Source organism: Festucalex cinctus, chromosome 3 (assembly GCF_051991245.1).
Source record: "Festucalex cinctus isolate MCC-2025b chromosome 3, RoL_Fcin_1.0, whole genome shotgun sequence".
NCBI classification, from domain to species: Eukaryota; Metazoa; Chordata; class Actinopteri; order Syngnathiformes; family Syngnathidae; genus Festucalex; species Festucalex cinctus.
The window spans coordinates 31,930,762-31,952,453 of record NC_135413.1 but is presented as its reverse complement, the minus strand read 5'-3'; the positions used below and the strand labels follow the sequence as shown (position 1 = coordinate 31,952,453).

The following is a 21,692-nucleotide window of genomic DNA, read 5'->3' as shown; positions in this document are numbered from 1 at the left end:
TGCGTGATAAAAACAAATAACCAAAAAAAAATAAAAAATAAAAGTTAACACGTATATTAAAGGGTGGATTTTCGGCCAATGGTGGCCAGACACGATTTGAGGGTATCGACTTATGTTGAGGACGCCGATTGGCCAACGTTGCAGCATCTGCTCCGCCGTGATTGGTCCACGGTGGTGCGTGGTGCGCCACCATTGGTCGACCGCGACGGATTTAAGTGTGCTGTGTGGCCGAGGGCGGTCCATTGTCAGTTTCCCGTTGTAACGGCAGTAAAGCGTGCGTCGTCTTCACCTTTTTTTTGTTGTTGTTGTCTGAGGCGCAACATCCACAATCAGGCTCCAAATCCCAAAATGAAGCGAACGTGGCTTGTAGGACTTCTACTCGGGTTGTTAGCATTCGGTGAGTAAGCTCGGTCGGTTTCTATGTGCCAAGGAAATTTTCACCTACCGGGAACTTGCTATGGTTAGCCGCTAAGCTAGCTTTCATTGGCGCTGATGTTTCGCTCTACTCGAGTCTCATTCATGACTTGCTTGAATTAACTTGAATAACCGTTTTATTATTATCATTCTGTCATTGTGTATGTCTGTGCAACATTAAGTTTTCCTTTGAATGCATTCAACCAGCTTTCTAGAAGTTTCTACCGTGTTACATTGCTATTATCGGCATCCATCATCCTTTTGAAGTCTTTTCTTTTTCTGAAAGGCTTTAGAGTGCCTTTCCTTATAAGGAATATCATTTATGATTACTATTCCAAATTACGACCGTTGTTTGTCACCTAAGTGCTCAAATTTGGATGCTGTTCTTAGACCACTGCACGAGGTAGGATTTGTACACGTCATTTGACTTCTTTCTTCTTCTCTCCATCATCAATTTTAGCTGCTGTGAGGGCTGAAGATGAACTGGACGTGGACGGCACAGTGGATGAGGATCTGGGCAAAAGCAGGGATGGCTCCAAAACGGATGACGAGGTGGTTCAGAGGTCAGTGTCAGGTGGGAGGGAAAAAAAACAAAACAAAACATCTTGGAGTACTGTACAGTAAAACCTTGTATTTGGAGGAATTTGTAACTCAACCAGATTGCGAAAGTTGGTGAGTAATAGTTGATGCCAGTTTTTGAGTCTGTTTTGCAAAATTACCAACTTAGAGATACTTCACTTATTTAGCCAATTATAGCAATAAAAAGTTAATTTTTTTGTCTATAATTAATTTGATACTTTCATTATTTTTCACGTACGATTAGTACCTTTAAAAACACATTTCGCAACTTGCTGTCGACTGAAAATGACATCACAAAGGGCTCAGGTAACCAATCACAGCTCACCTGTTTTCTCGGTTTGGTCATGTGACATTCACAAGCCGAGCTGTGATTGGTTACCTGAGCCCTTGTGATGTCATTTTCAGTCGACAGCAAGTTGCAAAATAGGATTTTAAACTAGCTAATTATACATGATTTAAAAAATAATGAAAATGTCAAATGTACTATAGGCAAAATAATGTTTGACTGCCAAAAATGGCTAAATAAGTAAAGTATCCCTTTAAGCTTCATTGGTCTAAAAATTAGTATTTTTCTTTTAATATTGTCAGTCTATGTTTGGAGCATATCGTGACAGCCAACTCAAATTATATGCTCGTCCACTAGATGCTGGAAGGTACATGATTAACTGGTCAATCCACTTTTTGTTTTTGTCTTGTGTAACTATTGTGATTAAGGCTATTTATATTTTGACTCATTATCATGAAAAATAACAATTAGACTAGCGCTTATATAAGTGACTCGGTGATGTGTAGATCTAATTTGTTCAAATATGAATACTGCCAGCAACACAATCCTTCATTAAAGGGCTCTTAAAACATAACCTTGCGATTATCTGCTGTTAACCACCACTGTCAATAATCCGGACCTTTCTGTATACATTTTAAGAAGCTTACTACCCTGCTTTTTCTGGCATAAACCCCAGTAGGATCTTCACTGCCTGTGGCATGGTGTGAAGAAAAAAAAAAATAAAAAAAAATTGGGTTGTCTATAGCCATATTTGCGATAGGCTTGAGTTGACAAATCAAAGGTCAATATGCACACAAACTGTCATACAAGCCTTTTGAATAATTGTGCTAGATAGAAGTGCATATTTGCATGTTATTTGCAGCCAAATGATTCATTGCTGGTGTGGGATGTCTCACCTGTGTTTTTTTTTTTTTTTTTCCCTCCCCCGCAGAGAGGAGGAAGCCATCCAGCTGGACGGATTGAACGCGGCCCAGATTAAGGAACTGCGGGAGAAGTCTGAGAAGCACGCCTTTCAGGCCGAGGTCAACCGCATGATGAAGCTGATCATCAACTCCCTGTACAAGAATAAGGAGGTGAGCAGCACCTGCGTTCGTTCAGGTGTGCTCGTGTGAGGTTCGCGCGTGTGGCTAAAAAAAAAAGTGAATTTTGCGTTTCAGATCTTCCTCAGGGAGCTGATCTCCAATGCTTCCGACGCCCTGGATAAGATCCGCTTGCTGTCGCTCACCAATGACGACGCGCTGGCCTCCAACGAAGAGCTGACCATCAAAATCAAAGTGCGTAGCGCCATTGTTATTGTAGTTCACTGAAACTAAAGGAAAAAAAAAACTAAAATTGAAAAGAACAATTTCGTAATTTCATTTCATTTCATTAAATGTGACTTTTTAAGTAATTTATTTTTATTATTAGCCGGAATAAGGATGTTTGAAAGTGACATCTATATTGCGCACAAGTTATACACTTTATTAAGAAAATAAATAAATAAAAAATAAAGCTAATACTGACACTACCTAAAATTAAGCATTTATTAACTCATTAGCTCCCAAAAACGTAAAAATACATCATATTTTAAATGTTTTAAGTGTCCCAAAGACGTACTTATACGTTTTTTTATGCCAGAGCATAGAGAAGGCTTTGATGCAGTCTATCTACTGCAGAAAATGGTTGAGTGGCAGCAGAGTATAAGAGATCAACCACGGCATGTTAAAACAGGCTGATTTCCCCACAGTTCCAAGCAGAATTGTGAAAAATGATGAAACTTAGCTATGTTCTATTGCTAATTGTTGCACAGCGGAAACAGAAAGGAATATAATTTTTTTTTTTCCTGATAAAAGAAGAGAGTCTAATCTCTCTTTTGGTATGTTCCATATTTTTATAGCAATAGAACATAATATTTCGCTGGCCTTGAAAAATCAGTCAAAATCCAGGAAAACACTTAAGTGAAAATGGTTGGGAGTGAATGAGTTAAAGAACTGTAACTAATAAAAGCTAATACTGAAACTAAAAAACTAAGCATTTATTAAAGTACTAAAACTAATAAAAACTAATACTGAAACTAACTAAAAATAAGAATTTATTAAAGAACTAATACTTAAACTAAGTAAAACTAGGCATTTCTAAAAGAACTAAAACTAATACTGAAACTAGCTAAAACTAAGCATTTATTAACTCTTTGACCGCCAAAAACGTTTAATAACGATTAGTAAAATCCCAATGTATGCCGCCATAAACATTAAATGTCAACTACTCTGTTTTTTGTTTTTTTTTGTTTTTTGTTTTTAGTTTGTTTTTTTTAAATCTATGGGCAGTTCACCATCTAAGTGCAGCACGTGTTGCCTGGCCTATGAGTTGTGGAATCAAAAACACTATGGCCAGCAGATGGCAGCATTGTATCTCTTTTAAATGGGCTTGTTGCGTATGAAATTACGGTGAAACATGATGAAATCTGATGAAATTGAACATTTTCAAGGATAATGTAAATGATCAAAGCCTTCGTCAATTAAAGTTTTTTTTTTTTTTTGTGGCAGTAAAAGAGTTGAAAAACTAACAGAAAAACCCTGAAGCCTAATTAAAACTAAATAAAAAAAATCAATAAACTAAAATGAAAAATTCCCAAACTAATAATAACACAGCATAGCGAGTCGCAAACGTAAACGATGTCCGTTTTTGTTTTTGTTTTTTTCCCTCCAGTCGGACAAGGAGAAGAACATGCTCCACATCACGGACACGGGCATCGGCATGACCAAAGAGGAGCTGGTGAAGAATCTGGGCACCATCGCCAAGTCGGGCACCAGCGAGTTCCTCAACAAGATGACGGAGATGCAGTCGGAGGACCAGTCCACTTCGGAGCTGATCGGCCAGTTCGGCGTGGGCTTCTACTCGGCCTTCCTGGTGGCCGACAAGGTCATCGTCACCTCCAAGCACAACAACGGCACGCAGCACATCTGGGAGTCGGACTCCAACCGGTTCTCGGTCATCGAGGACCCCCGCGGGGACACGCTGGGCCGCGGGACCACCATCACGTACGTCCGAATGCCGAATGGATCGCCACGATTTTTGTGCCCCCCCCCGCGCAGAAGCTCATTTTGAAATCCCTTTTCACAGGTTGGTGATGAAAGAGGAGGCCTCGGACTACTTGGAGCTGGAGACCATCAAGAACCTCGTCAAGAAATACTCGCAGTTCATCAACTTCCCCATTTTTGTTTGGGCTAGCAAGGTAATTAGCCGCAGTTCTTTTGGACACATGGGGGAAAAAAATGTTGCAGATCAATCAAAATGACTTGTCTTAAAAGTGGAAGTCACCTGTAAACATTTCTTGACATTATGATGTTACATGTGACCTCACTTAAATTTGTGGATTACAAGTTAAGCAGCAAAATCCAGCCATTTTTATCCGTGTCAGGGCGACCATTTTGCCACTTGTTGTCGACCGGAAGATGACATCAATGTTGCTTAGGTAACAACCAATCGCAGCTCAGCTGTTTTCTGAAGGTGAGCTGTGATTGGTTGTTACCTAAGCAACAACGATCTCATCTTTAGTCGACCAAAAAGTGGCAAAATGGCCGTTCTTGTCGACTGAAGATGAGATCGATGTTGCTTGGGTAACAAACCAATCACAGCTGAACTGTTTTCTGAAGCTCAGCTGCGATTGGTTGTTCCCCAAGCAACATTGATCTCATCTTCAGTCAAACAAAAAGTGGCAAAATGGCCGTCCCCACATGGATCCAGCCATTTTTATCCGTAGGGCGGCCATTTTGCCCCTTGTCGACTGAAGATGAGATGAATCCAGTGGCAAAAATCCAGCCATTTTTATCTGTCAGCTTCAGAAAACAGCTGAGCTGTGATTGGTTGTTACTTAAGCAACATTGATCTCATCTTCAGTCGACAACAAAAAGTGGCAAAATGGCCACCCCAACATGGATTAAAAATGGCTTGGTATTTGCTGCTGAAAATGTAATCACAGCTCAGCTTCAGAAAACAGCTGAGCTGTGATTGGTTGTTAAGCAACATTGATGTCATCTTCAGTCGACAAGTGGCAAAATGGCCGCTCAGCTGTTTTTCTGAAGCTGAGCTGTGATTGGTTGTTATCTAAGCAACATTGATGTCATCTTCAGTCGAAGGAAAAAGTGGCAAAATGGCCGCCCCGACATGGATTAAAAATGGCTGGATTTTGCCGCTTAAACATGCAACCAATTACAGCTGGGTTTTGATTGGTTGTTAAGCTAAGCAACATTGATCTCATCTTCAGTCGAAGAAAAAGTGGCAAAATGGCCGCCCCCGAGATTGATATAAAACAAATTGCCGAACCCTTAAATCACTAAACACAAATGAATTTTTTTTTTTTACTCTGCCGTGTGTTGTGCACATCAGACGGAGACGGTGGAGGAGCCGATTGACGAGGATGCCGAAGCGGAGAAAGAAGCGTCTGAAGACGAGGCGGAGGTGGAAGAGGAGGAAGAAGAGGACAAAGACAAGCCCAAGACCAAAAAGGTGCCGCATCGTCCACCATGAGTGAGAAATTGTCTTGAAAAAGATTTTTAACCAATGAATATTTTGTTTTAGGTTGAGAAGACGGTGTGGGACTGGGAGCTGATGAACGACATCAAGCCCATCTGGCAGAGACCCGCCAAGGAGGTCGAGGACGACGAGTACAACGCGTTCTACAAGACTTTCTCCAAGGTGAGACGCAAGCTAACGGCTAGCTAACCCCCGTTTTCATTTTGAGGGGGCGGTTGAGTTAGCATTTAAGCTAACGCTATTTCTCTGCCAACAGGACAACGAGAACCCTCTGGCCCACATCCACTTCACGGCCGAGGGCGAGGTCACCTTCAAGTCCATCCTGTTCGTGCCCACCGCCGCCCCTCGCGGCCTCTTTGACGAGTACGGCTCCAAGAAGAACGACTACATCAAGGTGAGAAAGAGGAGAACGTGGAAGTCAAATGTTCTGCATCGCTCTTTGTCTAAATGTTGTCTCGTTGACAGCTTTTCGTCAGGAGGGTTTTCATCACGGACGACTTCAACGACATGATGCCCAAATATCTCAACTTTGTCAAGGGAGTGGTGAGCATTATTATTTTTTTGTTCATGTTGAAATGATCTTAAATTGTATCCGCGCTGTAATTTATTCCTGTTTTATTTATTTTTTTATTTTAAACTTAGGTTGACTCAGATGACCTTCCTCTGAACGTGTCCCGAGAGACTCTACAGCAACACAAACTCCTCAAGGTGAATGCATCTCAATGATGATAACAAATTACAATAGTCATCATTTTAATAGTAATATCAACTACAATAATAGTAATAATAATTATAATAGTAATAACAATTATTATAAAAAGTATTGTAGAAGTAGTAATCTTGTAATAATAAAAAAATTATAATAAGTATAATAATAAAAAAACAAAAAAAAAAACAGGTGCACCTCAAATGAGATTTTTTTTTTTTCTTCCCAAATTTAACAGTGAAGCTCAAATTGAGTGCGTGCAGTTAAATATTTCAGTAAAAAAAAAAAAAAATTAAGGTTATATCTTTCAGTGAGCAAATGCCAAAACGGACCATAAAAAAAAAAAAAAGAGAGAAATTGGGTAACAATTGACCCTCCTAAAAAATATACTTGAATTCAATTTTGAGTTTCACTTTTGAAAAAATAACCAGAAATAAGTGCTGATTGTTCTCATACAAGGGGAAGGAGTCATCAAAATGTTCCATAAAGCCAGTTATTCATACATTTTTCAGCTTTCAAATTGGCTAAATAGCAATTGAAAGGTGCAAATGTTGTTGTTGTAGTAGTAATAATATTTTAATTTTTTTTTTTTTTTTTACTATTTATTCATTTTGTGCATTTGAAAATTTAAGTAAATCATCCTAAATGTCCATAAAATTTGCCTTATTTAAATTTCATTTTGGAGTTTTTAAGATGGGAAGCTCATTTCCGTTTTTGTTTCCCCCTCCCCGCCAATCAGGTGATCCGCAAGAAGCTGGTGCGCAAGACGCTGGACATGATCAAGAAGATCGCCGAGGAGGAGTACGACGACAAGTTCTGGAAGGAGTTCGGCACCAACATCAAGCTGGGCGTGATCGAGGACCACTCGAACCGCACCCGCCTGGCCAAGCTGCTGCGCTTCAGCACGTCGCACAGCGACGCCGCGCTGGCCAGCCTGGAGCAGTACGTCGAGCGCATGAAGGACAAGCAGGACAAGATCTACTTCATGGCCGGCACCAACAGGAAGGAGGTACGACGACGACGACAAATGAGTGTTTCCGAATACTTGAGAAATGCGCCCCCCCCCACCCCACGCAGGCGGAGGCGTCCCCCTTCGTGGAGCGGCTGCTGAAGAAGGGCTACGAGGTGATCTACCTGACGGAGCCCGTGGACGAGTACTGCGTCCAGGCGCTGCCCGAGTTTGACGGCAAGCGCTTCCAGAACGTGGCCAAGGAGGGCGTCAAGTTCGACGAGAGCGACAAGGCCAAGGAGAAGCGCGAGGCGCAGGAGAAGGAGTTCGAGCCGCTCACCGCCTGGCTCAAGGACAAGGCCCTCAACGACAAGGTCAACTTTATTTATTTGACCTCAATTTATAGAAATGGAATCAATAATAATAATGAAACGGTGTTGTAGTACCAAGATTGACCTTGTGAGGGGCAGTGTGTTCCCACTGTGCATTCTGACTGATGAAAAATACATTTTTGTACGTTGTTAAAATGTAGGTAATTGTCATTGATTAACCAATTATGTCAGAAAATACTACAAATTAAGTTACAAAAATTAGATGCACAGTTTATCAAAATTGTTTCTGTTTTTAAAATGTGTATACAGATTAAAACGCTGACATTTTTATTTTTTTTTATTTTTTAAGGACATCCAACAATGATGCATTTGCTGAATTTGAACAAAAGGGAGGGAAAAATCTTGACTTTTTTTTTTTTTTTAAATAAACATCTAGACCTCAATTTATAAAATGTGACAGTACACATAAAGAAAATGGAGTAAAGGATTAATTGCATCAATACAGAAAAATGTCTTGTAGTACCAAGATTGACCTGTAAAGGGCAGTGCATTCCGACTGATGAAAAATACTTAACATTTTTGTAAGTTGTTAAAATGTAGGTAATTGTCATTGATTAACCAATTATGTCAGAAAATACTACAAATTAAGTTAAAAAAAAAAAGTTTGTTGCACAGTTTAGCAAAATTGTGCATTTGCTGACTTTGAACACAATTGAGCGCAAATGAACAAATTGATTATTTGTAATAATTTGTTTAGATTGAGAAGGCGGTGCTGTCCCAGAGGCTGACCAAGTCGCCGTGCGCGCTGGTGGCCAGCCAGTACGGCTGGTCGGGCAACATGGAGAGGATCATGAAGGCGCAGGCTTACCAGACGGGCAAAGATATTTCCACGAAGTGAGTGAGAGAGATCCACAAACGTCAAATATGAACAAGAGGTGGGAGGAGGCGGGCCCACAATTAACGTTCCCAATGTTGCAGTTACTACGCCAGCCAGAAGAAGACGCTAGAAATCAACCCCAAGCATCCTCTCATCAAGCAGATGCTCAAACGGGTCAATGTAAGTGCAATTGACGACCCTTTTTTTTTTTTTTTTTTTTTTTTTTTTTTTTTCTTGCAAAATGGGCTAGTTTTTATTATTATTATATATTTTACTTTTGTGTATTTTCATGTATCCTAATTGGATTTTGTTTAGTACACGACTGCAGTCTCTGATTACAATTTACATCTTGAAATTGTGCAAATTTTGCTCTAATATTGCAAATTAAGTTAGTGATATTTTTTTTTACTTTGAAAGTTTCAAAAATGTAATTTTAATTCTTATATTCTGACTTTAATTTTTAAAAGTTTTACTTTGTGTGCCAATCTCTGATGTGCAACTGTAGTTTAGTATAATCTCAAAATGTTGTTAAAAAAAATATTTATTTTTTTTAAACCTCAAATATTCAACATTTTTACAAAATTACGATGGCAAACGTGAGAAATCTTAAATGTTTTAACTCAATATTCCACCAATCAACTCTACTTGAATATTTGAAATATTAAGACATATTTAAGCATCTTTGAGCAACTTGAAAATCGTGATATGAAATAAATGTATTATATTTTATTAGTTTATGTAAATTATTATATAATTATATATATTTTTTTTTATTACTTTACAAATTTATTCTTTTCAGACTCTGAGCATAATAGATTTTTTTTTTTTTTCTTATGTTTTGTGGATGCGACAGTTACTTTCCGGCGCTAGCAACTGAACTGTTTTGTTTTAATTTTTTTGTTTTGTTTTTTGTTCCCCCCACGTTGGCTTTTAGGACGACGCTGAGGACCAGACGGCGTCGGACCTGGCCACGGTCCTGTTCGAGACGGCCACCCTGCGCTCGGGCTACCAGCTGGCCGACACCAAAGCGTACGGCGACCTGATAGAACGCATGCTGAGGCTCAGCATGAACATCCCGCTGGAGGAGCAGGTCGGTCAAAAAAAGGATGAAAAAAAAAAAAAAAAAAAAAACGCGTCAAATTTTCGGCTGGCTTTCTCATTTTAACGTTTTGCCACTTGAAGGTGGAGGAGGAGCCGGAAGAAGAACCCGAGGAAGAGCCAGCCGACGATAACGAAGATGGCGAAGAGGTAGACGACGATGAGGACGAGGTTGCGGATGATGCCAAAGATGAAAAATCTGTAAGAACGCGTCACTTTCGCCTACAAATCTCCCGTTTTTTTTTTTTTTTTGTTCTCTCCCCGACATTCCTTCGTTGTTTCCTCGTAGGACGTACACGACAAAATTGAACTGTGAGGAGAGCGTTCGGAACAACAAAAGTTGGGGAACTGAGAACGGCGCCCCCCTGTGGTTGGTCGGACGGGGAATTTTTAAGGAGCGCTTGGTTTGTGTTCTGTGTGTTTTTTGTTTTGTTTTTTTACATTCCTCACGCCTGTAAATTTGTTAATATTTAACTGACCTGTTGATGGAAAGATCTTGTCTTGATTGAATAAATGTTTCCTGGGAAAAGGAAGGATGTCTGTCATTTTACTTTGAAATGATTTTTCTTTTTATGTAATGGATGTGCAACTAGTCAACTTATTATTATTATTATTATTATAAATATATATTTTTTTTTTTTTCCCCTCATGTCCGACCTGAAAGCGTTTGAGGAGAAAGTAAAAACCAAAATGGCGGTAATAGAATTTGTGTCATATTTAACAAGTTTGTTGGTTTATGATTAAGAAAAATAAACAAACAAACTAACTTTAAACTGTGTAAAATGACATCAAGACGATTACCCCGTACAATTTGCCTTGCTCATCTGAGGACTGCTTGTGAAATTACAAATTTTCATATATTTTGATTGTGGCCGGTTGATTAACAGTCCGATATTACATTATTATTTTTTTTAATACTTTACAAAATCATCTTGCGGGCCGGATTAAACCCCTTTGCGGGCCTGATCCGGCCCGCGGGCCTTATGTTTGACACCGCTGCTTTAAAGCATGGATTAAATTTGAACAATTTAGCTTTGTGAATGTGAAATTTCCCTAATAAAGTAAGACCAACAAATATCTGGATAATACCTTTCCTTTCAATCTTTATAGTGTGACCAGTTTTTTGGAAAAAAAAAAAAAAAAAAGATGAATTCACGGTATGTTTCCAAAGCGGTCGCCATTGTAGAGTGACGTCACTTGTAGTCGGGGTTCTTTTTTTTTTCTTTTTTTTTCTTCGACTTCGCTGTTGGAATTTCCGAGTTCAAGGGGGCGTTCCCGTACACACTTCCTGGTTTGAAGTCGGAAATGCCCACATCCAACATTAGAAGAGGGTGTGCGTACTTTTGCTCCCCCCAAATTGAGCCGTCAAGGTTGTCTTATGTCTTAAATGATTTGTCGTAGTCTCAACCACAGACGCGTTCATTTTTTTTTAATTTTTTTTTTCAATTTTCTTGCATTTCTGTGAATTTTGTGTCACCAGGAAGAGCAGTGCGGCTCGTCCGCAATCATTGGATGGGGCGTTGCCATGGAAACCCGGGTCACATGCGTGGGTTTCCTGTACAGCCGCCATCATCATCATCATCATCAGAGGAAGAAGAACGAGGATGGTGATGATGATGCTCGCTCCAAAGAGGCCTTTCGTCGAGCAAAAAGCGCATCTTTGACACCGCTTCGTCCGTTTTTTGTTTTGTTTTGTTTTGTTTTGTTCCCTTTTCTCCATCTTCTTCTTGCCGTCACGCCCCAGGAAATGAGTATAGAAATCCCCGCGGGCCTGACGGAGCTGTTGCAGAGCTTTACCGTGGAAGTGCTGAGGAAGCAGCCGGTGGACCTGCTCGACTTCGCCCTGCAGTACTTCACCGGCCTCAAGGACCGCGAGAGCAGCAGCAGCAGCCGCCCGCGGGCGCCCTTCGGCCGGGACGGCGACGGCGACGGAAATGGCGGCGAGCAGCCGCCGCCGCCGCCGCCGCCGCGAGCCGCCGGAGGCGTCGCAAAGGCGGTCAATTTCCTGGACGAGGCCATGCAGATCGACTCGGAGAACGGAGAGGAAGAAGACGACGATGAAGACGAAGATTTTCAAGGTATGCGAGTTCTCCCATTTGCGGTTGTTACCGTAATGCATGCAACGAACAAGAAATAAAATGTATGTTGCATCCATTTTTTTGGGGGGTGAAAATGTGTTGAAAAGGTTGCATTTGTTTGTTGCTGTCTGAGCGAGTATTTAGGCCTCAAGTTGGGCCAGGCTGGCTGCGTGCATGATGTTGCACAATGCTGCAGTAGGCTGCACATGCTCGTCATGTGTTGCTACAAAACAAAACAAAACAAAAGGCTCGCAGATGTGTAAACGTTTGTGACTGTTTTTAACAGATTAATGTGAATGCTATAAGGTGGAGGATGTAGCATAGCAACGTTAGCTTAATGGACAATAAATCTTCATGGCATTTGCACAAAATAAAAATAAAAATCAATAAACATTTTACATGTTTATGTTGCATGTGTTTATTCACGGAGCAGAGATTTTATCACATATTTTTTTCTTTTAGAAGAAGAAACGTTCTAATTTATTTTATTTTTATTTTGGTAGCTGGCAGGTTCAGATTTTTTTTTGTTGGTTGACTACTACAGTATAATTTTTGTTTTAGAAGAATTTTTAGTGTCTAGGAAAATGGATGAATGGATATTTTTATTTAATCATTCTCTTTTTTTTTTTTTTTAGAAGAAGAAACTTTAATTTTTTTATTTGGGTGGTGTTTGGATTGTTTAATTAGTATTTTATATTCATTTATGTATTTCAGGTTCAGATTTTTTTTTGTTGGTTGACAACAGTATATATATATTTTTGTTTTGGAGGAATTTTCAGTGTTTAGGAAAATGGATGGATGGATCTTTTTTATTTAATCACATACATCATTGTCTCTCATTTTTTTTTAGAATAAATTTGAATTTATATGATTTTATTTTATTTCATTATTTATTTTGTTTTATTTTGTTTTAATTGATTTATTTACTATCTATCCATCCATTTTCCGAATCGCTTGCTCCTCACAAGGGTCACAGTGGGTGCTGGCGCCTATCTCATCTGGCTATGGGCAGTAAGGCGGGGTACACCCTGAACTGGTTGCCAGCCAATCGCAGGGCTATTTATTTACTATTTTATTTTATTTTATTTTATTTTTTATTTATTTTATTTGGGTTGTTTGGTATTTTTCGATTTGTTTATTTAGTATTTTATATTCATTTAATGTCTTTATTTTATATTTTTATTTATATATATCTGTGTATTTTATTCATATTTTCAACACATCAATCTTTGTCTTTTTTTTCAGCCCGCAAATTTAATATTAATTTTGAATGACGAAGTTTACATGCATTTTTTTTTTATTATTATTATTTTATTTCCCTTATTTTGGCTGCTGGTATATTGTGATTGTTTTTTTTCCGGGGTGGGGGGTTATTTTTAGCTGTGTTATCATTTTCAGTCTTTTCATGTAGCTACTCACATTTTAATTGTATGTTTTCTTGACTGAATCTGTCCAAATATGGACAAAGCAGGTGCTAATATGATGCAGTGCACAATAAAAACATATTGTCATAATAATCCCCCATTGTTGGTCATGTGATTGTTATGGACGCAGCTCGAGTTATTGTGACGAAGGCCATCGTGCGTTGTGTTGCGCGTCATTCAAATTGGACTGAAGGAGGCGCACACTTGAAAGCGCATCGTCCCCCATTGAGGTCTCTTTTACCCGGCTGAATATTCCAAATGAGGTCAAGCTAAAAAAAAAAAAAAAGCATGCGCCGCTCGCTGCGTGCGGACGTCATCACTCGACCAAAAAAGGATCTCGATTGACTCTAATGTGCCTTTTTCTTTCTTGTCTTTTTGCCAGCGCCGATAATAAACCGATTCATCAGGAGAGCCTCAGGTGAGTTATGGTGGCAAATGTCTGGACTGTGTCGCCACTTCAGACACTGTACGCAAAAGAATCACGTACGAGATTTCGCCCGTGACGTCATCACGTCACCATTTTTTTCCGTCTGTCTTCCATCCAAAGTCCTTGACAAAATAGATTCCGGAGCACCTTGAGATAAGACTTGAATTTATTCCGTGACCGCGCCGTTTGTCTTCAGTCTGTTCCGCGGCAACGTAGATGCTAGTTAGCGTTAGCATTAAGCTAGCGGACGGAAAGCTTAGCTACGGCTGTTCAGCTAAACGAAGAATGTATGAATTGGTGCAGTTTCTTGAACTAAAAGTTGTATTGTTAGAAAAAAAAAATGAAATGTAAGCGGCTAAATTGTCTTGTTGACAAAAAAAAAACAAAAAAAAAGTGATGTTGCAGTCGTGTGCCGAGTCCCGAATCATGCTTGTCCGGTTGTGCGCTTGATTGACATTTGGCGTTTTTGTCGTACAGTGTGCGCCGAAGCCTTCAATCCTGATGAAGACGATGAGGATAAAGAGGCAAGGGTAATCAGATTACTTACTACATATGTTTTTTATTTTCTCCTTCTTTTGCGTAATGTAACAGAATTGGACAGTGCAGGTCATCTCATCCAAACAAGTAACAGTTTTTTTTCTGGTGTTTTGTTATGAATGTTTGCATGTCTCTGTTTATTATTTATTTATTTCATTTTATTTTATTGATTTTATTGTATTTATTCATTTTCAAATAGTCATTATTTTTGTTTTAAGCAATACTTATTTTAATATTAATGAATAATTAATTAAAATAAAACACCATAATAATAAATACAATAATACAATTAAAAGAATTAGTAATTATTATTTACTTTATGAAAATATTTTAGCTGTACAGTATTTTTCTTGCATTTCTTTGTTTTTTATTTATTTATTTATTTTAATTTTATTGATTTTATATTTTTATTTATTTTCAAATATATTTTCATTATTTTTTGTTTTAAGTAATAATTATTTGAATATTAATTAATAATTAATGAAAACAAAATACCACAATAATAAATACAACAGTACAATTAAAATAATTAATAATAATAATTTTTATATTTTTATTGTATTCGTTTATTTATTTTAAAATAAATTATCATTCATTATAGTTTTAAGTAATACTTGTTTTAATATTAATTAATAATTAATGTAAATAAAATACCGTAATAATAAATACAATAATACAATTAAAATAATTAATAATTATTATTTATTTCATGAAAATATATATATATATATATATATATATTTTTGTTATTTATATTATTTTCCTTTTTTTAATTTATAATATGTTGATTTTATGAAGTCATCCTATCCCAAAACAGGCAAAGAGACACAATTTTTTATGGAATTATATTTGGGAACTGGGGGGGGTATTTTTTGCAGTACTTTTATGATATTTTTGCCTATTAATTCCCTTTATTTTTTTATCCAATCAAAGTCTCAAATAGTTTTTTTTTTTTTTTTTGAATGAATCAGTTGCTGCTGCTTTTATTAATGTAATCTAACCATGAATGGATAAATATGAATTTGATTTCACGTTACTGCTGTTGGTCCATGTAATGATTGGTCCATTTCCGACGTCCAGGTGGCCCACCCAAAAACAGACGAGCAGCGACAAAGACTGCAGGAAGCGTGTCGGGACATTCTTCTGTTTAAGAATTTGGATCCCGTGAGTATACGATTTGTTCCAGAGAGAGAGAAAACAATTTGATGGAACAAATATTACAAATGTTATTTTTCACCTCCTTTACAGGAAGAGATGTCTCAAGTGTTGGACGCCATGTTTGAGAAGTTCTGCAGCGAAGGCGAACACGTCATTGACCAGGACGACGACGGGGACAACTTCTATGTGATTGAAAGGTGATGATGTCACGTGACCCGAAACATTCCGACAACTGTTACGATAAAACGATTGCGATGGTTCCTCTCGTCTTCAGGGGGACCTTCAGCATTTTTGTCAAAGTGGGCGGCGCCGAGAAGCTGGTGGGTTGCTACGACAACCGCGGCAGCTTCGGAGAACTGGCGCTGATGTACAACACGCCGAGGGCCGCCACCATCGTCGCCACCTTGCCTGGAGCCCTCTGGTGCCTCGTGAGTGGACCCCGACCCACTTTTGAGTTGCTTAGACGGCGAGCGAGAGCAGATCAGTGGATGAGATCGGTCGTCCGTTGCGAGCAGGCGAGAGAGACTTCCTCGTTCCCCCGATGAGCTGCTCACTCGACCAATGAGGGGCAGTTTGCAACCCAAGACGCCTTTAGGACCGCCCCCGTCATTTCAATAACATTTCCACTTGGCAGTACGGCCGAAGACAGCCAAAATTAAAAATAAATACATGACTCCATAAATTAATGACCAAAAGTGAAAATAAAAACGGATATAAAAAAAATACAATTAAAAAAAATTAAAAACAAATATATATATATATATATATATATATATATATATATATATATATATATATATATATTGCTCTTTTTATTTCCATTTATATTTATTTTTCTGGATATAATTTTCGAATTATAGATATTTTTTAGATACATTTTTATTTTCACTTTTAGTCATTTATTTATTTAGTCATTTGTTTATTTTGATATTTTTTTTTTTAGTTCGAAAATTATATCCAAAAAAATACATATAAATGGGAATAAAAAGAGCAACAAAAAAAAATAAAAATAAATATATATATATATATATGTATATATATATATATATATATGTATGTATGTAAATAAATAAATAAATACATTTGTATTTAATTTTTTAATTATATTTTTTATATCCATTTTTATTTTCACTTTTAGTCATTTATTTATTTTGAATTTTTTGAATTCGAAAATTATATAAAAAAAAATATATATAGATGGAAATAAAAACAGCAAAAAATATATACATAAATAAATAAATACATTGGTATTTAATTTTCGAATTATATTTTTTTATATCCATTTTTGTTTTCACTTTTAGTCATTTATTTATTTATTTATTTAGTCTTTTATTTCTTTTGAATTTTAGCAGTTTTGGTCCGACAGTCCATACAATGTGAAGTTGGTTAGGGGGTCAGATGGGCTCATGAATACTGTAAATGTGCAAATAATTGAGGTTTAATTTTGTTTTGTTTTTAATACATTAAATAAAATATAAAAAATAAAAGTTTTAAACATATTTTTATTTCTTATTATTTTATTTGCATTATTATTATTATTGTTTGTGTATTCATGTGTAGTTTATTTTTAGTATTTTTATTTTTTCATGTATTAATATTTGTATTATAATCTCGTGACATGCACTCACACAGGCAGATGTGATCCCAGAAGTTGCACGTAAATAACTTTTTTTTTTTTTTTTTGTTGTCAGGATCGTCTGACATTCCGGAGGATCATCGTGAAGAACAACGCCAAGAAGAGGAAGTTGTACGAGGCCTTCATTGAAACGCTTCCGCTGCTCACATCACTGGAGGTCGACACTTTGTTTTTTCTGGCGAGCTTCAGGACGTCATGACGCCGAAAAACCGTGTCAAGTATTTATTGAGGTTTTACTTGAATTGTTTTTGTCTCTGCACAGCTTTCCGAGAGGATGAAGGTGGTGGATGTGATATCGACGAAAGTGTACTGTGACTCGCAGCAGATTATTGCGCAGGTGACGTATTTAAATCGATTGTAGCCAACAACTACTCGATATAACGATTCGTTGCATTGTGAATATACTTATATTGGTTCATTAAAATGTATCTATCTATTACTCTCAAAATCAATTGTCTCATTAGAAAAATTGTAAAATTGATTTATTGAAATACAGAAAATATATTAGTTAAACAGACAATTTGTTATTTTGTTCCTTTAATAAATATTTTTTTAAATAATTGCCTATTAACAGTTTAAAACTTTTTATTTATTTTTTTATTTCATCTACAAATGACCTGACCCTTCTATACATTTTAAAGACATATAACGCTTTTATGTTGTTTGCCCATGTTATGATAAAAAAAAAAGTATTCTATTAAAAAAAAATATATACATATATATAGTAGTATCCAATGTTATTGTTTTGTTGACAGGGGGAATTGGCAGATTGTTTCTACATTGTGGAGTCTGGCCAAGTTCGGATTACCATCAAGAGGAGCAGGGTGAGTTTCATACTGAGGGAAAAAAAAATAATAATATAAAAAAAAAAATATATATATATATATATATATATTTTTTTTAATTTAATTTTATTTATTTATTTATTTATTTGTTTACATATTATATATATATTTTAGCTTCTATAGTGCATAGGTTCTCAAACCAGGTGCCCACAAAATAATTTTTAATAAATTACTATTATAAAAGATGTACTGTATCACTATTGTATTCAAGATAAAAAAAAAAAAAAAAATTATGACAAGAATAATGTCCCATTTTTGCTTTTCAACACACACACACAAAAAAAAGATTTTATTGCAGGAATAAACTCCTCTTCTATATTTGATTATACAAAAAAAAAAAAAAAAAAGTGTTGTATGTGTTGACTAGACCTCAAAAGTTTGAGAAGGCCGGAAAGTTTTTTTTTTTTTTTTAAGCGCGCGTCGTGCACTTGGTTGTTCCCAGACGAAAAAGGAGCAGGACGAAGAGGAAGTGGAAATCGCCACGTGCTCCCGGGGCCAATACTTCGGGGAGTTGGCGCTGGTCACCAACAAGCCTCGAGCCGCTTCCGCCTACGCTGTGGGCAGCGTCAAATGTTTGGGTAAATGTCGGACGGACGTTTCGAGTCGCTGTGCTTGCCTGTGTGCTTTCGCAATAACAGTACGGACACAAACAGCAAATATGAACCCATGGAACATACAAAAAAAAAAACGATTAGAGTCTCTTCTTTCATCAGGAAAAAACAGTACATTTGTATCTTTTTCCGTTTTGCAGAAATTAGTATTAGAATAAATCTAAGTTTCATTATTATTCACAAACCTGTTGAAAAATGAAAACACTGGGATTTTTTTTTTTTTTGCAACATGGCCCTGGTTGATCTCTTATACTCTGCTGCCACCTGCTGCCCATTTTTTGTAATAACCACCATTGCTTTAAGCGACCTCTTCAGGTCAGAGGCTGTATCAAATCCTTCTGTATGCTCTAACATAAAAAAATGTATAAATACGATTTTGGGACCATGGCAATAATTAAAATAGAACGTTTTTATATGTTTTTGGTAGCAAATGAGTTGCGAGTTTAATTTTTTTATGGCCAGATTTGTAACTCAAAACACACAAATCATCTTTCCCCTTTGAAATAAATGGAAATGCCATTAACTCATTTTTCCCAATAACGTGTAAATACGTTTTTTTTTATGTTATAAGTGTCCCAAAGACGTATTTATACGTTTTGTTTTTTTTTTTTGTTTTATGCTAGAGTATACAGAAGGCTTTAATGAAGCCTCTCAACTGCAAAGAACGGTTGCAGAAATGGTAGTTGTTACACAAACGGCCAGCAGGTGGCAGCAGAGCAAAGGAGATCAACCAGGGCCATGTAGAAAAAAAGCTAAATTACTTACAATTTTAAATAGATTTGTGAAAACTGATGAAACTTATCTCTCTTCTAATGCTAATTGCTGCAAAATGGAAATAGATAAAAAACATACTTTTTTTTTTTTCCTGATGAAAGAAGAGACTTTCATCTTTCCTTTGATGGGTTCCATGTTTTTATAGCAATAGAACACAATATTCCGTGGGCCTTGCAAAATCAGTCAAAATCCAGTAAAACAATGAAGGGAATTGCTTCTGTGAAAATGGCTGGGAGTGAATGAGTGAAGGATGAAACGCAACGAAGCTGTGGATAAAACTAATGATGCCCCCGAATCTTCTTATTTACTCAGTTTGCGTTCAAGTACACGTTTAAAGGTTAACTCATTCACTGCGGGCTCAGTTCAATTAAAATGGACCGTTGACGTCTATTTCCGTCAATGGCAGTGAATGATTGAAAGGCACAAACATATTTCCAGACAGTTTTCTTTAAGGTGACCTTTTTCCCCCCTTCTTCTCTCTTCTCGTGTTTTGTCAAGTGATGGACGTGAAAGCCTTTGAGCGTCTCCTGGGCCCGTGCATGGACATCATGAAAAGGAACATTGCCAACTACGAGGAGCAGCTCCTGACGCTGTTCGGCAGTCGCACCGAGATCGAGCAGCAGTGCGCCTAAAGAGACGACGACGGCCCGTCGGACGGGTGGGCGGGGCTTCTCGGCGACCCGTCACCGTCATCCTCTTTCAAAACAAACAAAAAAAAGCTTTTCTTACGATGAGACTTACATGTTTTGCAGTAAAGTAACGTTCGCCAAAGCTGAGTCGCTTGACGTTCCTTTTCCATCCACTCGCCCTTTACGTGTACATTTGACCTGTGTCGGTGTCCCATTTTCGTTTTGAGTATTGGCTAAAAAAAAAAAAAAAAAAAAAAAAACTTCAGAAAGATAGCAGTTTTTTTTAAGACTTACCAAAACGGTGTTGTACAATTTAATCGTACATTTAATTGGTTAAATGGCCCCACTGTAGTTATCATCATGTGTGGCGATATTTAATTAATTTGTGTTTTTTTCCTGTAAAAAAAAAATATAAGTAATTATTTTGTGTGTATGTGCGTGTCAGTGAAGCATATTTAAAAATTATGCTTACGTCTACCTCGGCCAACAACTCAACAAACGATTTTGTTTGGGATCGTTTTCAAAAAGGGGAGCCAAAAGTGACGAATGTGAAGTTTTCTGGATGTCGTCAGATCCGAATCAACCAAATTTTGAAAAATAATCTCTGGTTTCGTCTCTCGTGCAGGTACTTCTGTTTTCTTCAACGCTAACCCATCATGATGACTGTATGATTCACTTTTCATGTCAATAAAAACACTTTTTGTATTTATTTGTTTCATGTCCACAGCTCATACATTCTTTCGGTGTTGAATGACATGTTTTTATGAAAAAAAATATCATCCACATTAACCAAAAACACATTTTTTTTTACTCATGTTGAGTTCCCAAAATATGGCAAAAATATGACACACTTGACCAAACATATCAAGCAAAAAGCACAAATATCTGACCAAAATTGATAAAAAAATAAAATAAAATAAAAATGTCACAAAATCACAACTATTTTTGGGGGAATAAAAACACCTTAAAAAAAATAATCTTAAAAATCTGACACACCTGACAAAAAAATGGGCAAAACCATTAGCAAATACTGACCCAAAAAAAACAAAGATTGGACAAAAATGCGACGGAATAAAAAAAAAAAAACATGACCAAAAAACCCCCAACAACAATCGATTCCAAATATCCGGAAAGAACTAACAAAAAAAGAAAAATATCTGAAAAAAATCAAACAAAATCTGACCTAACTTGGACCAAAAAAAAATAAAAATCTAGCAAAAACGGAAATAAACTGACCAAAAATTGAAGAAATCCTGAACAAAAATCATTGAAAAACAACTGAGAAAAACAGTTGGCAAAATGTCAAATAACTGAGTTAACCTAACAACAATCTGGCAAACAACAGCAACTAGCAAAAAGCTGACAAACGCTGATCAAATTCTGACAACTGTAACAAAACAAGGCAAAACATAAAAATGGACACGGTCACGTGGCACAAGAACGCATGCTCAGAGTTGCAATCGTTTTTGATTTTCGTATTGTACAACCTTCTTGATTGATTCATTCATATTTTCCCCCATACGCCATTACTCGTTAGGAGTATGTATTTGTTTGAGAAGTGAGACAGAGTATGCAGTACTACTGGCATGTAGCGTACTTCAGAACTTGCTACATTGCTGATAAACAGAGAAATAAAAAATAAAAAAACATCTCGGTATTGTTCATGTTGTTGCCAATCAGCTGTTTGTGGGCGGTTCCAGGCGTGGACTTTTGCCCAATCACACGACGATCAACAAACTTCATCCCACCCTCAACGTTTTTCCCAACCACAGCGTCCAATGAAACCGCCGCCTTCAAGTGATTGACATTCCAGCTAT

General features: G+C 37.1%; 2 protein-coding genes across 2 annotated transcripts; both read left to right on the top strand.

Annotated features, from left to right (window-relative positions):
* Window positions 1–229: 229 nt before the first annotated feature.
* Window positions 230–10,289, top strand: hsp90b1 (heat shock protein 90, beta (grp94), member 1). Its single transcript, XM_077517665.1, has 18 exons — window positions 230–397; window positions 875–977; window positions 2,211–2,352; window positions 2,437–2,553; window positions 3,968–4,299; window positions 4,382–4,493; window positions 5,648–5,767; window positions 5,840–5,956; window positions 6,051–6,188; window positions 6,260–6,337; window positions 6,437–6,502; window positions 7,240–7,509; window positions 7,578–7,823; window positions 8,539–8,675; window positions 8,760–8,838; window positions 9,593–9,748; window positions 9,841–9,957; window positions 10,046–10,289. The coding sequence occupies exons 1-18, from the start codon at window positions 349–351 to the stop codon at window positions 10,070–10,072; spliced, it is 2,406 nt and encodes an 801-aa protein (XP_077373791.1). The 5' UTR covers window positions 230–348; the 3' UTR covers window positions 10,073–10,289.
* An 838-nt stretch (window positions 10,290–11,127) lies between these two features.
* Window positions 11,128–20,580, top strand: prkar2b (protein kinase cAMP-dependent type II regulatory subunit beta). The gene is made up of 11 exons (XM_077517667.1): window positions 11,128–11,834; window positions 13,641–13,676; window positions 14,163–14,215; window positions 15,303–15,386; window positions 15,471–15,577; window positions 15,655–15,808; window positions 17,072–17,173; window positions 17,279–17,353; window positions 17,772–17,840; window positions 18,304–18,439; window positions 19,745–20,580. Exons 1-11 carry the CDS (start codon window positions 11,282–11,284, stop codon window positions 19,876–19,878), a joined length of 1,503 nt encoding a protein of 500 aa, XP_077373793.1. The 5' UTR covers window positions 11,128–11,281; the 3' UTR covers window positions 19,879–20,580.
* The last annotated feature ends 1,112 nt before the right edge of the window (window positions 20,581–21,692 follow it).